This window comes from Eumetopias jubatus, unplaced genomic scaffold (assembly GCF_037043125.1).
Source record: "Eumetopias jubatus isolate StellerSeaLion01/CBP00866 unplaced genomic scaffold, mEumJub1_p1.0 scaffold_5, whole genome shotgun sequence".
Taxonomy (NCBI): Eukaryota; Metazoa; Chordata; class Mammalia; order Carnivora; family Otariidae; genus Eumetopias; species Eumetopias jubatus.
The window spans coordinates 150332252-150349075 of NW_028274811.1; the positions used below are offsets into that span (position 1 = coordinate 150332252).

Consider the following 16824-nt stretch of genomic DNA (forward strand, 5'->3'; position numbering starts at 1 on the left):
GTTACCTTATAGTATTGACCCTCAGAAGGAACATGCAATGGCTTACGTTTCTGCATATGGCTCGGTTACTCAGCACAGCGCTTATATATTTACACGTTCACTATGTACTCTCCCAAATCTTGCACACACACATGCACATCTCAGCTGGTCACGGAACTGAGTTGGAAAGTAGCCTAGCTTCTCTTCTGGCTTATTATTCTACAGTACATCAGTCTTCGTTTTATTACCTAATGAGGACCTGCATTAGGAATAGTCAAAACTGGCTCAGCTTTAGTGAGAGATCATCTCTGCAAATAAAACAAGGTTTATGGCTCCTTTGGCTGCTGCAGGGGGAATGCAGAGGCAAAATGTCAGCTATTCTGGGCACTTTCCTCGTTTATGATACTTTATTAAGCACTAAGTAATCTCCCAGGTATTGAGAAAGGACAACATAAATGTGTGGGCATAACCCATGCTTCTAAAAATTGCATCAACTACACTCTTGCATTTTAAATCGCTTGCTCAAATGATACGTCTTTTTATCATCCCAAGTGCTTTCAATAAATCACCCAAAAGGCTCCAAGTGTAAATGAAATATATTCTGATGCTATTCCCGTTTCATCTGTGGGGCTTCACTGAAGGTCAGTGTAACTCCATCTCCAACCTGACTCGAACCTGCTTGCACTGCAACGTGGGCAGTTAGTTGCTAGTTAGGTTTGTAACCACATTTCCTAGTGGAGTAAGGGGGGGATGCTGAGGAGAAAAGATTATGCTCAGCTCCTACTGTGCACCAAGCTCTGAGCTGCGTGCTGGGGGCTTTGATGCAAAGAGTGCCTCACCCCATCTTCCTGCAACCTGGTGACAATGGTGTTATTCATAAATTAAGGAAGGGCAGAGTACTGAGCCTTTGGGCTAGTAAATGTGAGAAATTCCAAGTGAACAATACCTCTGTGACTCCAATGGCCATGTTTTTTCACTATGTTTCCAATTTGGTTATCTTAAGCAGTCATTTTATTCTGTTTCTTGTTTGAATGTCTGTCTAAATAGAGATCTTTCCTCACATGTAGACAGTTTGTGTTCTTTTGCTCATTTGCTTCCCAGGAGGATTACCACAGCCTTCAAACTGTAAGTGTTCCAGTGCTTACTGGCTTCGTTCAGGACTGCAATTTTTTAAATGCTTAATGCTTAAATGCTGAATATTTAATTTATCTCAACTAACTTAACAGAGTAGAAATGGAATATTTTTATTTTATGGTAAGGGCCAAAAATTCATCCCTAAAAGTTCATACAGAATAAGTCCGCTGCATCACATTTTGTGAAGGATTCAAGGTGGCTTAAGAATACTGTTCCTCAGAAATCCTCATGTGCAACAGGTAATCCCCCTTCGTCATAAGCCTGATAACTAAAGAAGACATGTGTCCAAGACACAGAGACACAATTATGTCCCTATGTTCACGCAATAAGGTATAAAAAGCTAAGAGGTAGACAAACCCAATGTTTTTTGAATTGTACTTTATACAAGTCATATCCTATCGTATCACCCAAACATTCTGCAACGTTTCTTATTCAAAATTTGTTTAGAGATTCTGTCATGAGAGAAGTTACTCATATGGGTAGGCCTGGAAAAGTGCTCACTCGCAGGGGGCCTTTCCTGAGACCATGTGAGGTGAACAGCACTGGCATTATTCTCTTCCTTGCTGTGGAAGTATGTTCCCAGGACCCTGAGAGACAGGCTCGGATCCATGTGGTGATTGTTTGGGAAATGCATGCCTTCCAAAATCAACTTAGAACCATTTCTAGATAGAGCTTTTCACAGTCACTGAACCTTCTCTCTCGATACAGGAACTCTCTCCAGCATAGATGGAACTAGTATCTAAAGCAAGGACTTTTCATCCATCCATCCATCCATCCATCCATCCATCCATCCATCATCCAACTATCCACCCATTCATCCATTTATCCATCTATGTGGTCATCTACCATCCACCATCCATCCATTTATCTGTCCATCCATCCACCCATCCATCCATTTCTCCATCCAAACATCCATCCATTTCTCCATCTATCTGTTGATCTAGCATCCATCATCCACCATCCATTTATCTGTCTATCCACCCATCCATCCATCCATCCACCCATCCATCTACCATCCATCATCCATCCATTTATCTGTCCATCTATCTATCCCTCATCCCTCCATTCACCCATCCATCCATTTCTCCATCTGTCTGTTCATCTACCATCCATCATCCACCATCCATCCATTTATCTGTCCATCCATCCACCCATCCATCCATCCCTCATCCACCCATCCATCCATCCCTCATCCATCCATCCATCCATTTCTCCATCCAAACATCTACCCATTTCTCCATCCACCTGTTCATCTACCATCCATCATCCACCATCCATCCATTTATCTGTCCATCCATCCATCCATCCATCCATTTCTCCATCCAAACATCTACCCATTTCTCCATCCATCTGTTCATCTACTATCCATCATCCACCCTCCATCTATTTATCTGTCCATTCATCCATCCACCCATCCAACCAATCATCTATCATTTTCATTCATCCACCCATCCACCCACCTGTCTACCCATCCATCCAATTGTTTCCACGGGCCATGAACACTGCTGGGTGCTGGAGGTCATGAAAGGGTTCCAACAACCGTGAACTTAAATGTGGCTTTATCACATGAAAAAAAAAAAAAAGTGCCTGCTTTTTCTCCTAGGAAAAAAAAGATACAATGTACTCAGATGGAAATGTAATATATGATGAAATGAATTGACCTTAAGGTCTTCCAGGCAAATATTTTCCACAGACTTTGCATAATTAAAATAAATCATCAATGGCTCAAACTACATTTCATTTTAAATGTTTTGCTCCAAATTTCTAATGTCTTAAGGGTTGAAGATACAATTACTCAATGACAGAAAATTGGGATGATTGGATGTATCACATCATTGCCTACTGAAACTACCTGTTATTTTAGTACCATTTTTAAACTAAAGGCAGCCAACCATTTCAGCATCACTATAAATCTGGTGAGTAACACCACATGGATCTTTTTTTTACTTTTGTCTTAGTTTAATTTAATTTTTGTTTTAAAACTGGTAACTTTTAAAATATATTGACAATATATACCTTATTGGATATGTCCATCTACTACTAAGGAAAAATAAGAATCCTGCCTACATGTCTTCAGACTGTGAATTTGCAAATGAGATATTTTTATTTAGGTTTCCTATAATTTCACAGAAATTACTGGAAAGAGAATATGAAATTAATACTGTTTTCACGATTTTAAAATACTGGATTTACTTGATTTCATGTCTTTAAAACACATGCTGTTTTTCCTAAAAACATAAAAATAAACTCTTAAGTAGGGGGCAGTATTTCTATAAGCAGAAAAGCCTCTAAAAAACGCTTTGCAGGAAAAGTATTGCAGGAAAAATATGTTTAAAAAAGGACAAAGGATGATCACTGTCAGTAGACAGAGGAATCAAAATCAATAAAAATGATACATACCTGGAAGAACAGGGAAACAGTATCAACAGAAGAGCAAACGTTTCCGGTGGTTTCCACAGGAGTTCTGAGACTAAAGGAACCTGAGAGTAGGGTCAGGACTACTGAGGGTGGCTACTGTCCCATGTGAGCAAGGACATGACTCCACAGAGTGTATAAACTCACTTTGCTACAGAGTCTGGCCTCAGGCCTGTAGACGATGATACAGTAATCTCTCGTTCAAGAGTGATTCACAGGGACTCTGAAAACACACACCCACACGTGCACACACAAGCCCCTGAGTCCCAATTTATTCCTGTATAAGAAGTCCTGAAAGACAACCTTCAAGCCTCCTGAGGAGACATGCTTCTTCAGGCTCCAGGCAAACAACACGAGAGACTTCATTTTCGTCAGATCAGTGAACCAGGGCAGGCACAGTCCACCGCAGGGAAGGAATGTGTGCACGTACTGGGTCCGACATCTTCATCCCCACCAGGAATAAGCCTGCTTCCAGGCCAGGTGAGGTCTAGTCCTTAAGGTCCAGTCTTTCCCTAGACAGGGCTGCCATGTCCCTACTGTTTTACTTTTGAGTCTCCATTTTTCTCTCCTCCAGATCAGTGGCTGTGCAATGGTTTCTGTAAAGCACCAGAACTGTTTTGTCACCAAAATATTTCTCATTCATCGAATAAACTTTTGAGGGCTTTACTATATGCCATGCACGACTGATAATGCTGGGGATAAAGCAAGAAAAATTCATGAATTCCTGCTACATTCTCAATATTTAGCATAGTAGACAGCTTGCTTAGTATGTAGAAATTATCCTTAGCTCCCACTCCCCTTTTAAACGCTGCTTTGTGGGCGCCTGGGTGGCTCAGTCCTTAAGCGTCTGCCTTGGGCTCAGGTCATGATATCAGGGTCCGGGGATCGAGCCCCACATCGGGCTCTCTGCTCGGCGGGAAGCCTGCTTCTCCCTCTCCCACTCCCCCTGCTTGTGTTCCCTCTCTCGCTGTGTCTCTCTCTGTCAAATAAATAAAATCTTAAAAGAAAAAAAATAAACTGTGCTTTGTGATGTTGAGGATAGAACTCTATAAATCCCACTTCTGCTTTGCCACCTGCTCGCTCTCCGCCTCTAATCTCAGACCACACAGTCAAGGACTGGACAGACTGAAGAAGGTGGAAGAACTTGTACCTTCTTGTCTGCCCCCCTTGGGCCTCCTCTCTGCCCCCCCACCTTCTGTCTGCCCCCTGTGGACTTCCTGTCTGCCCCCACACACCCCCGTGGACCTCCTGCCTGCCCCCATGTGGCCTTCCTGTCTGCCCCTACCCCACAGGACCTCCTCTCTGCCCCGTGGACTTCCTGCCGCCCCCCCCCCCGCCCCCACCGCCTGGACTTCTTGCCTGCCCCACGTGGACCGCCTGCCTCCCCGCCGCGGACTTCTTGCCTGTCTCCCCCACCCTCCCACCGTGGACTTCCTGTCTGCCCTCTGTGGACTTCCTGTCTGCCCCCTGTGGACTTCCTGCCTGACCCTTGTGGACTGCCTACCCATCCCCGTGGACTTTCTGCCTGCCCCCCTGCCCCATGTGGACATCCTGCCTGCCTCCCCCCCACCCCGTGGACTTCTGCCTGACCCCTGTGGACTTCCTACCTGCCTTATGTGGACTTCCTGCCCCCCTCCGTGGACTTCCTGTCTGTCCCCCTCCACGTGTTCTTCCTGCCTGCCCCCTGTGGACTTCCTACCTGCCTTCTATGGACTTCTTGACCCCCGCCCCCGGACTTCCTGCCTGTCCCCGTGGATTTCCTGCCTGCCCCCCATGGACCTATCTACCCCATGGGGACCTCCTGTCTGCTTCTTGACCTGTCAGCCCACTTCACCGGGCAGAAGCAGCCTGTTCCAGTCTCCAGTTTACTTGAAGAACCCACGGCTTGCCCCCTCAGGAGTCCCACCAGCTGGGGAGATCCTACTCGGGAGTTTGAGCCCAGCTGAAGCAGTTAAATTATAATAACCAAGACTTCACTCTGTTGCCTCAGCCCCGGGGGGCTGTAGCTGCTTCCTGCATTTGCTATCTTGTAAAGCTTTCGTATTCTGTTTTTAATTTTTCAGTTAATACCTATTTCATGCATTGCATTAATTCTCTCTTTTCAAGTTGTGTGGTGTCTGTGTCCTAACTGGACCATGACTGATACAGATAACAATAAATATAAAAAAAACAAAACAAAAAACAAAAACATACACACAGTAGGGGAGAGCCTAAGAAGGATGTGTGGAGGGGGGACAGTAGGCAATTTTAGATGTGTGGGTCAGGGAAAATGACGTTTAAGAAGAAAATGACCATCCTGCTACGGTTGAACCTCAGGCAAGAAGAATCCTGCTTTACAGAGCATGGTTTCATCTGGCCTCCTCTTTTACTCTCTGGACGGGACTGGACGTAGCCTTGAATAGTCACTGCCTACAAAAGCAGGCTTCAGGTATAGAGAATCCTAGACTTGGAAGATTCCCCAGAGGAAAAGACCACAGGGATCATGTCCCTGCTTCCCCAAAGAGACCCATTTGGCTGTCTCAGGCAGACCTTGCCCATGCAGAAAATCCTGCTCCACTGGTTGTGGACATGAGCACCTTCCGATGATCCTTTCAGCAGATATTCTACTGACCAAGAGTGTCCGTATGAGGGCTGTCCTTGGTGCATCTGCCTCCTGATAAGAGACGTCCGGAGTACTGAGGACCAAGCAGAAGGGAAGCCTGCCATCTCTCCTCTACCCACTGCTACCTGGCCCAGATCTCCAGACCAAAGACACATTTACTCTATTTGTAAAATCTCTGGCACAGATTCCAACATTCACACTCCTTCAATCGGTTCCCCAGTATGTGAACAAGTAATAGCATCCAGTGTGTTCAGTGAAAACATCACCAAACAGAGAATCTGAACACAGGGGTCCTACACCTGTCTCAATCCACCTGGCCTTGCAATACTGGCCATGTCAACTGCACGCCCCTGAAGCTCAGGCTCATCACCTGGAAAAAAAGGGAAGTGGAGCAAAATTATAGATTCTATAATTAAATTCCTCTAACCATCTCATTCGTGTTTACAATGAACGATAAGCTAATAGAAAAAATCTGTGGTCACCTCAAGTGTAAAAGATTATCTAAATGTTACCTTGATCAGGCCCCTTGCTAGGTGTGGAGCCCAACATGGGGCTTAATCTCACGATCCTGAGATCATGACCCGATCTGAAATCAAAGGTTGGATGCTTAACCGACTGAGCCACCCAGGCACCCCGTACTGTACTTATTCTTAAGGAACTAGCAGAAACATATGTAATTATCCAGTGCTTTCCTTTGCCTCCCCACACTCACATATAAATTTCCTAGTAACTACCAACTTTGGCCCTACTTCCTCTAAAAGCCTTAGTTTCTCTACAATTTTATTACATGCCTCCCAAGACTGACATATTTTCAACCTGGTTATGCCATCCCCAGCCTTCTCAGATTGGGACACTGCTCCTAAGAACTCTTATTAACTCTTCTGACCATGCCTATGTTGGTTTTTCCCTTCTGCTCCTGCTTTATTTTACTGGCTCCAGAACATTTTTCAAAGTCAGTTAAAAGTCTGGCAATATTTCAGACAGTTTCCTAGGATTTATTGAGTGCTGTAGAAAAACTCTCGATGACTGGAGTTTCCAGAGAATCCCTGGAGTCTGAGGTTGGGAATCAAACCTAGGACAGTTCAAACCAGGGCCCCGAGTAAGTCTCCAACCAAGGGAGGGAATTCTTAAACACACGTGAGAACTGTTGCATTTATAAGTTTTCCAACATTGCTGAAAACAAGAGAATAATTAGATTTTAGGAGAAGTGATATGTAGGCTATGCGTTAAAGCTTTAACAGACACAATGCTGTAAGAGGAGCAAAATTTCACACAGATTTTGGTGCCAAGGGTAATTGACAGACTCGATACTCTTTGGCGGGGGGGGGGAGCTAAAGTGATAATCCAAGTACACAGCTTGCATAAAATCCATTGAGAAGATCTAATCCTGTCATATGCAACAGCATACATATCTAAAGGAGGCTTATTAACAGTACTGAGTGATGGAAGTTTTTAAAAATAGTTCATCAGAAACCTTATTGAGAAAACCATTTCTGGGGGTGCCTGCGTGGCTCAGTCGTTAAGCATCTGCCTTCGGCTCAGGTCATGATCCCAGGGCCCTGGGATCGAGCCCCGCATCAGGCTCCCTGCCCAACAGGGAGTCTGCTTCTCTCTCTCTCTCCCCCTCTGCCCCTCCCCCTGCTCATTCTTTCTCTCTCTCAAATAAATAAATAAATAAATAAAATCTTTAAAAAACATTTCTGAGTAAACTATGAGCTTCAACAGAAAATTCAGGGTGTTTGGCATTAGCCATGGAAAGAAATCAGATGAAATGAAGTCTAAACTTAATTGTATAGTTATTTATACCTCAAAACAGAGGTTGAGAAAATATAGTATGTTTTTGTAAATTTGAAATACAAGCATTTGTTGCAAGCAAAAAATATGATTTATGTTAATAGGAACTTGGGGAAACAAAGACAAAGGAAACAAGGTTTTCTGAAGCGCTCACAAACAAATCTGTAAATAAATAATTACGGGATGAATCCATATATATTTTAAAAGAGGCCCCCGCTACAGTATAAATGGGGATCCTAAGCTCTGAGAGGACTACATGCTGAGGAAGGTGGCACTGAACTGGAAAACAAATGAGAAATCATGACCCCTATGGGAGCATTCAAAGATAATGCCATGAAAATTCACATAAGTGATCTTGCAGGTCCCTGTAGGGCAGCTATAGCCTGGTGATCTTGGGAAGCAAAACTATTCTATGGTTTGAAGTGCTGGTTCTTGAGTCAGGCTACCTAGGCACAAATCCTACTCTTTTAAGAATTATCTTGGGATTCATCTGTAAAATGGGGAAAATAAAGTGGTCTTGGGCAATGATCTGTAAAATGTGTTAATAATAGCACCGGCTGGAGACTGACTTCCCAAATGGAAGTGTGAGGGATGAGGTAGATCTGCTCTCCAGTGAAATGATCATTTAATTGCTCAAAAACCACACACACACACGCGTGCGCGTGCGCGCGCACACACACACACACACACACACACACAGAGCCAAGCCATTTAAAGTTTCTATAAAATTCCCTAAGGTCATAAAAAGTGGAGAATCAGCTACTGAATTTAATTTAAACTTGGAAATATGGGGAAATTTGGTGGCATCTGAGCCATGGTCTAGTCACCTACTCACCCTGTCCCCAGTCAATATGAGAGAGCTCTACTCCAGACATGTGCAGCCAAGAAGACAAGGGCTCCCTGTTGCCCCAACGTCCATTCTAGAACTGTTTCCACAGAAGCAGGAACAAGCCACCAGCATCTCTCCTCTCCTTAGTTCTATACTGCAGAAGCTCTATACCAGGCAGGCATGGCCATGAGAACTGGTTTGCCTTCTACAGGCGGCCCCTACTCTTAGGATGGAAGCTCTACTCCAGGCTCAGCGTGGAGCCCTGAACATCCCCACACCAGCTCTTCTGTAACATACAGGTTGCAGGCCAGGAAGCAAAGAGAGAGAAGAGCAGGCACCAACATCCTCATCCAGAGCTCCACTCACAGGATAAGGTCGAGCCCTGGAGAGGCAGAATGTGGCCAGTGTCTATAGAGGTGATACAATATGTTCTCTCTGAAGCTCAATTTCTAGCAGAAAATTATGAGAAATGCAAAGAAACAGAAAAGTGTGACCCCTACACATGAAAACACACAGGCACAGAAACTGCTTCTGAGAGGACCCAGATGTGGGGCTTTGTAGACAACGATGTCAAAGCAACTGTTACAAATATGTTCATGGAACCAAAGAGAACTATGTCTAAAGGATTAAACCAAGGCCTAATGACAACGACTTATGAAATACAGAATAAGGGAAATTACAAAAATAACCAAATGGAAATTCTGGAGTTAAAAAGGATAATATCCCAAATGAAAACTTTACCAGAGAAACTTAATAGATTTGAACTGCCAGCAGAGAATCAGGGGATTTGAAGATAAACTGGTAAAGATGTTGCAATTTGAAGTGCACAGAAGAAAAAGCAAATGAAGGAAAATGAGTGGAGCCTCCGAGAAATGTGTACAGCATTAAGCACGCCAATATATGCATAATGAGAGTACCACGGAGTGGACACAAGATATCCACACCCTACATACACATCACAGCAAAAATGCCGAAAGATGAAGACAAAAAGAAAATCTTGAAACAACCATAAAAAACCCCCCAGCTCCTATGCACAATAAAACTGCAGTGAGATAAGCAGCAGACTTCTCGAGAGAAACAATAGGGCTGAAGAGACAGTAGGATGACATCGTCAAAGTGCTGGAAGGAAAAACCACGAACTAAACAAAAACAAGAATAAAAACAACCAAACTGCCGTCCAATGATCTCTATCCAGCCACTCAAAGCCACAATGAGACACCACTTCATACTCACCGGGAGAGTCGGAAGGAGGAGAAATCAGAACCCTCACACGTTGCTGGGAGGGTACGAAATGGGAGAGCTAATGCAGAACAGTCGGGAAATTCCTCAAAATGCTACAATAATGCTACAGTAGAATTGCCATAGGAGGCAGCAATTACATTCCTAGGTATAAACACAAGAGAAATGAAACGCATGTCTACGCTAGAACTTGTACACAAATAGTAGTGTTAGTCACAAGAACCAAAAGGAGCCCAGACAGTAATATCCATCAACTGCTGAAAGGATACATAAAAAATGTGGTATATTTAGCAATAAAAATAGTGAAGTTTTGATACATGTTACAACGTGAACGAAACACGAACACATTATACTAAGTGAAAGAAGCCAGTCACCGAGGACCACAAGTTGTATGCTTCCCTTTATGAGAAATTACCAAGTTAGGCAAATCTATAGAGACAGAGAGTTAAATTAGTGGGGTCTAGGACTGATGGGGCTTGGGGGAATGGGGACTGCCAGGGGTTTCCTTCTGGGGTGATGATGCAGAGTCTCAGATTAGGTGTGGTGAGGCTTGTACAACTCTGGAAATACAGCATAAACCACTAAATTATACATTTCCAACAGGGGAAATCTCTATGATGTATGAACTACATATCAAAAAAGCTGTTTTTTTTTTTTTTTTTTTTTTTTTTTTAAATAGTACCTAGCTGTTAGCACGGCCATTAGGCTAAGCTAACATAAGCTAACATAACAAATGTTAGCCAAGCATGTGGCACAAAATCCTCCATAAATTAGGGTCGCTCCTTCTGCTACTGTCCTGACCATTGCTGTTTCCCACACTGTCACTGGCGTGGTCATTCAGGAAAGGCACCTGCTGTGTGACATGCCTTCACATGCCTATGCCTGGTGATCACAAAAGACCTGTGATGTCAATTAGGTAGAGACATAAGAATTATACACACGGCTTTTTTTAATAACCGTATTTAATGAAATATGAAATATTTGTTTAAGATTTTATTTATTTATTTGAGAGAGAGAGAATGAGGGATAGAGAGCACGAGAGGGAAGAGGGTCAGAGGGAGAAGCAGACTCCCCGCCGAGCAGGGAGCCCGATGTGGGATGCCGTCCCAGGACTCCAGGATCATGACCTGAGCCGAAGGCAGTCGCTTAACCAACTGAGCCACCCAGGCGCCCCGAAATACGAGATATTTTGAGTCAAGGTACTCGGTGGCAATATTAGGATGACTTTAGAGGTCTTTCTAGGGCTTACAGATAGTGCAGTGGAGAATTCCACGACCTTGACAGATATTAGCAGTCTTTCCTGGGGCAGTCTATTTCTCCAGCAGGCATCACACCCCGATTCTACTGTAAGGATTCAGCTTGGACAAAACTACCCCAAAACCATATGTGGATGTTGCCACCTCCCAGCAAGGCAGGGTGACGCACCCTCTCTGCCCCTCCTGGCACCCAGACGTGTCCTATTTCATCACTGAGGTGACACTGCCCATTCCCTGCCTCTCTCATCACACAACACGGATCTGAAGTGCATTTATTATTCACGAGACCCTCAGGAAAACACTCATTTTACTTTGTCGGGAGTATTTATTTACTATAAATAAAGCGATCAGCTCTTAACTTTGATGGTTTTCCTCAAATCCGTTTTTAGAGAATGATGGCAAAGTGCTCCAAAACACAAAAGCTGAGAACCAGGTGAGAAAACTATCTATCAGATTGGAAATTGCATTGTCTCACAATTGTCAAGCATGGTCTCTACCTGAAGTCATTAAACTCTTAGTTAAGCAATATATTTTAGCTTACAGGTGATAGTCCCATACCGTAGCTAAAACCAGGAGGAGAATAGAATATAGATTTTCTTTTCTCCCCTCCCGGGATCTTATTAGAATTCTACTGGCACCTGATGGCCGGCGAGTAGCTGGGTCAACCAGAAACACCGAGGGGGGAAGCAAAAGCTTAACTGAGATCAACCTGGGACTTTAATTAAATCAAAAAAAAAAAAAAAAAACAACAACAACAACCCAAGAACAGTAAGAAGAACAAAAAAGGAGCTGTCCTCTAATATAAAAACATGCCATTTTTCATCACACTCGAAGAGATTTGAAAGATGAGCAATGGGATAGATATCCGTCAGGAAAGAAAGAACAGACTTGGCAGCCACTTGAGGGATGATCCCATTCAATAGTTATTATTATCTGGCTAATGAAAGATGACTTCTTATCCTCCCTTTTTCTTCTTCAAAATGTTTCTGATTTGTCCTGTCATATGGCAAATGCCCCTGGACCCCACACTCATAAGTCTGGTTGAGGTCATTTCCGCCATGATCACCTACAGACAAAATAATCGGTGAAGTTGGATTTAACGTATTTGCAAGATTAATGAGGAAAGCATACAGATTTCTATTCCAGTGACCGGAATATTAAATTCCAGGGTTCATGATTCAGAGGAGTCTTTGCTCACTTTCACTTCTTTATCTCACACGTAGTTGTCACTTACAATTGTGCCGCTAACGCCCATGGAGATCAAAGAGAACCAGAAATCTCAAGCTGCTGCCAGGCAGCTCTGCTCATGGGACGACTCCAGAGCAGGGCTCAGCCATCGGGAGAGGCTGGGCTCACGGAGAACCAGGGCATCACTAAACCTGCACCCCTGCTGGGTTAGGGGGAAGCACCTCGCCCAATCTCCACAAACAAATCCAAGGCTACCAGCTCCGAAGTCATGACATACCTCCCTACCACACAGCTGGCTTCCATTTCCGGTCTGAGCCTTTGTGAAAGAAAGCCAAAGAAGAGATCTCTTCCTTCAGTGAATTACATGAAGAGTTCTAGCCTTTTCATTAAGGACGATCTGTCCTTGGGAGAACACGGAAGAAATCAGCCCCACTGTCTTCAATCCTAAAACTTACGCCAAACACCCAGCACCTTATCCTTGGGAAATCCCTGTGGTAGCCATTGTCCAATCAAAAGCCCTTCACAAGTTAGGGGAGGCGTGGAGTCAAGCCATTCCAAACGCAAAGCAGGCGTTAGTATTTTTTGAAAATATTTAACGGGATTTAGTATGTGCATATATGTAGTATTTGAAGGGACTGGTTACAAATGCCACTTCAGCATCTAGTATCCACACACACTTGCGCAAAATCCTTATAAGATGCAGAGTCTGACTTCACTTTTTCCAAAGAGGGAAAAAAATTTAAGACAGACTTAAAGGCATTTTCTAGAAATGTAATAAATATTTAAAAACCTGTTTGCCAAACCTTTACTATGGTCAAGACCTTAAAATATTTTGGCCACACACTTTTGCTCAGCTACCTAAGTCATGTCTTGCTCATCTGTGTCCGAATGATTAATGTACTCAAGACTCTAAGTATCTGCTAAGGTTTTCTTCCCTAAAAATATGGAAATATTTTAAGAAAATTAAAAGACAAGGCACTGAGATTTCGGCTTGGGGCAGCCTGAGGGATGCAGGTATCTTCTCAATGGGGCCAGACGATCCTCCCTGTAAGGTCCCAGCAAAGGGGACCACCAGAAGCATTCAAGTGATGTTCAGTGTCTACATCAGATACTAAGAAAATGGGGAAAGTGCTACAGAATCATTGGTCCAGGAAGACTTGGACTGCCGGGCCATGGTTTCATCACGGCATTTGGAACGAAGGCCCTATTCTGTAAGCATGTGATCCTCAACAGAATGGCAGCAGTAAAGTGCTTCCAAGCATCGGATCAAATAATCCACCCGGCCCTTCGGTTTTGTACTGTTGTTCTATTTGGAATGAAGACATCTCTGCAGCGCTGGCAATGGACCAGTAAGTTATGGTGGAAGCGGCCCCTGGGAAGTTCTCGACGTCAGACCTGGCCATGAGTCTGAAGTACGATTTTCACACTGGCATGCTCTTCCCTGGTTCTTGTAAAACAACAACAGAAGTCTGGGCACGTGCTTCTACTGCCAAGTGTGCCAAAGGATGACATATTGTAGACCGTATTACTTGGCGATTTCCTCCCGCTTTTACAGACCAAAGAAACGTGTCCTGCCATAATAGTGGAACCAGCTACAATCTCTCAAGGGAAACAGCACCCTGTCCCCTATCACACACCATCCGCACCCGAGCTGTACTCACCAAACCTTTGCATGTTGAGAGAGCCACCGAGGAGTTTTTGTGGGATCGTAAGGAGCCTTGATAGAAACAGAAATCCTCAGGTGGGAAGGTGTGCACGGACTTAGTACCTCCCTTCCCCAGTGTCTGCACGATAAAGCCGGGAGCCATCAGGTTGTTGGAAGCTTTCAGCTCCATGTGGAAGTCGTGCCTGAGGCCCTTCAGCCGAAGGTGGAGAGACTCCACCCCGAGCTGGGCCAGTGCTCTCTTCCTCCTTTGAGGGTGTGTGATTTCGTGGGACACATAGTCTCCATTGTGGTCAACCTCATAGGGAGACACCAGGTCATATTCTGAAAGACAAAGAGAAGGTGTGGCTGAGTAAATTCAGGATTCTGAAAAGAATCAGGCAGTCCTGGAATATAATTTATTGCCAGAGGACACTTCCACCCAATAAAAATGATGGGAGGAAATTTCAGCATCGAGCCAACCTCAAATCCATAACGTGGGATGTGAACAATCATAATCAGGAGGGAAAATCTTCAAAGTGGCCTTGAGAGAAGTCTCTGCTGCCCCATAATATGTTATTCCCAATCCAGCAAAATCTACGGCACTCCAAAGGAAAAACGAATCACAGACCAAAGGAAACCGAAAATGGACTTTTAGGATTACATTTCATAAAGTTTACTTTGCACCCATGATAACATGTAATCATTTATGCTTCTAAATATTCTTTAGCCATGCTCGCTTTTATAAAAATCTACATTGAGCTGACAAGAAATTTTAGCTTCAAAATACCAACAATTTATCAGAAAGCAGTTAAAAAGACAACTATGATGGCTACTCTTTGTTAATATTTTAGCAGTTAATTTTTAAATCAAGGAATCCTACAAATCATATGCAGACATATTCCAGATGCTAACGTTTCCTATACAGTCTGCTCCCACTGCATACTGCTGTCCACCCTTTCACTGGCCTGAGTTCTTGGCACGACATCAGAGTTCACCACCCAGGGTCTTCCCCAATGTGCACCATGGTCTTCTGCCCACTCCGAATCATAGTATGCAGCCTAAAACACATTCAAATACATAATTTTTTGAAATGTGAAGAAAGGGGCTTTCTGCTTTCAGGGCACTCACACAGGCCTGTGGGGCATCAGGGGCCGACAATGTCACAGTGTGGCCCTCTCTGTGGAAAGCATAGATGGAAGCTTTGCAGCTCCTTTCATTATAAAATGTGCACCCAGGAGGCTGTGAAAGTCTCATAACTGGGACTCTTTTCTGCTTTAGTGCGAGTGGGACATTCTTCTTGGAGCCGTAAGATAAAACACAGAGATGGCCTTTGGTCAGAAGCAAGCAGAATTTGGGTAATTATTTTTTCTGGAAAAATGAGGTTTTCTTCACAACCCATCTGTTTCAGTGCAGGTGTCGGTCCATGGGTCCCTGTGCCGTCAGGGACAGGGAGAGGTCACACTCAAACAGAGTAGGCATCTGGCACCGGTCAGAAATGGCACATGGTGGGGTGGGAGAGAGAGAGAGGGTGCAGATGGTGAGGACCTGCCTGGAGCCCCCCATGCTGAAGCCAGTGGCAAGGTGTGTGTCCAAGGCCGGCAGTCAACTCGATGCAGTGACAGGAACAGTCAACGATCAGTTCTGACCTCAGCAACCCCAAGGAGGCTGTCTCCTCCGGGCAAGGGCTTTGATTTCCGACCGCAGGGGCCTGGCCCTGCCACTCAGGGATCAACAGGTACCCGGAGGGTCACCGGCAGTGGGTTATAGCAGATCACAGGACCACCAACCATCAAAATCTATGTTGAAGCAGAGGATTTGTGTCCCAGAGGGCAAACTTTATTGGGCCTGTCTCTTATTTTACTTAGGAAACCGAGAAAATAAAAAAAAAAATCTGGTTCAACTGTGTGCAATGACAGGAGAAAGGGGAAACAAGTCAGGGATTTGGTCGTCTGGTGTAAGGATGCGGCTGCAGGCTGTCCTGGGCCACTCCGAGACAAGTGAAGTGTGCACACCTTTCTACCTCAGGTTCTCCCCGCTGCCTTCCACATCGCCAGCCTCCTGGACCAAGCGGGGAGGTTGGTCCAAGTGGAGGTGTTGTCCCTTTCACCCTGCCCCCGGGATGCTCTCCCCCTCACCCCAAGTCTGTGTCTATTCCAACAGAGGCTGTGGACACTTCCAAACACTGCCTAATCAGCACATTTACTGCACATAAACACATGATTACCACTTAAAAAAATCAAATTGTTTCCAGATGATATAAGCCAGATTCTTATGACCTTTGTTTTGGAGGACATATAACATGCATCCTTTATCTGGAGGGGACATACAGTATCTACTCTCAAAATAGTGACTGATAAGGCTCTTTTACATAAACACACACAGCATCCTGTTGATAAATGTTAGACAACCAGCTATCTGAGGGGAAAGAATAAACGGCCTGCTTTACTGCATTTGCCAATTCCCCTGGTGTAAGATTTCCCACCGTGGCTGATCTCCAGCACCAAGGTGATGTCACTCCACGCGGAGCGCAGAAGAGATACCCAGTAACACATGAGTACACACGCAGTATCTCCCACACACAGAAATGATTAATGCAAATAACTCAAGAGCACAGATAAGAGTAAAATAATGATGAAGGATGAAATTTGCATATTTTAATTTTGTTTTTAAAAGGACTTGTTTCACTATAACTTTATGTATTTTACTTTTCAGTGACCAGCTCTGCCAAACTTAAAGGAAAGTC

The 16824-nt window shown here is 44.2% G+C and overlaps 1 protein-coding gene across 1 annotated transcript in view; it reads right to left on the reverse strand.

Annotated features, from left to right (window-relative positions):
• Positions 1 to 16824, reverse strand: part of ADAMTS16 (ADAM metallopeptidase with thrombospondin type 1 motif 16) — a 141459-nt gene that overhangs the window by 120661 nt on the left and 3974 nt on the right. Inside the window, exon 3 of the mRNA XM_028122664.2 lies at positions 14098 to 14423. Within this exon, the coding sequence (XP_027978465.2) occupies positions 14098 to 14423 (326 nt within the window). The remainder of the gene's footprint in view (positions 1 to 14097; positions 14424 to 16824) is intronic.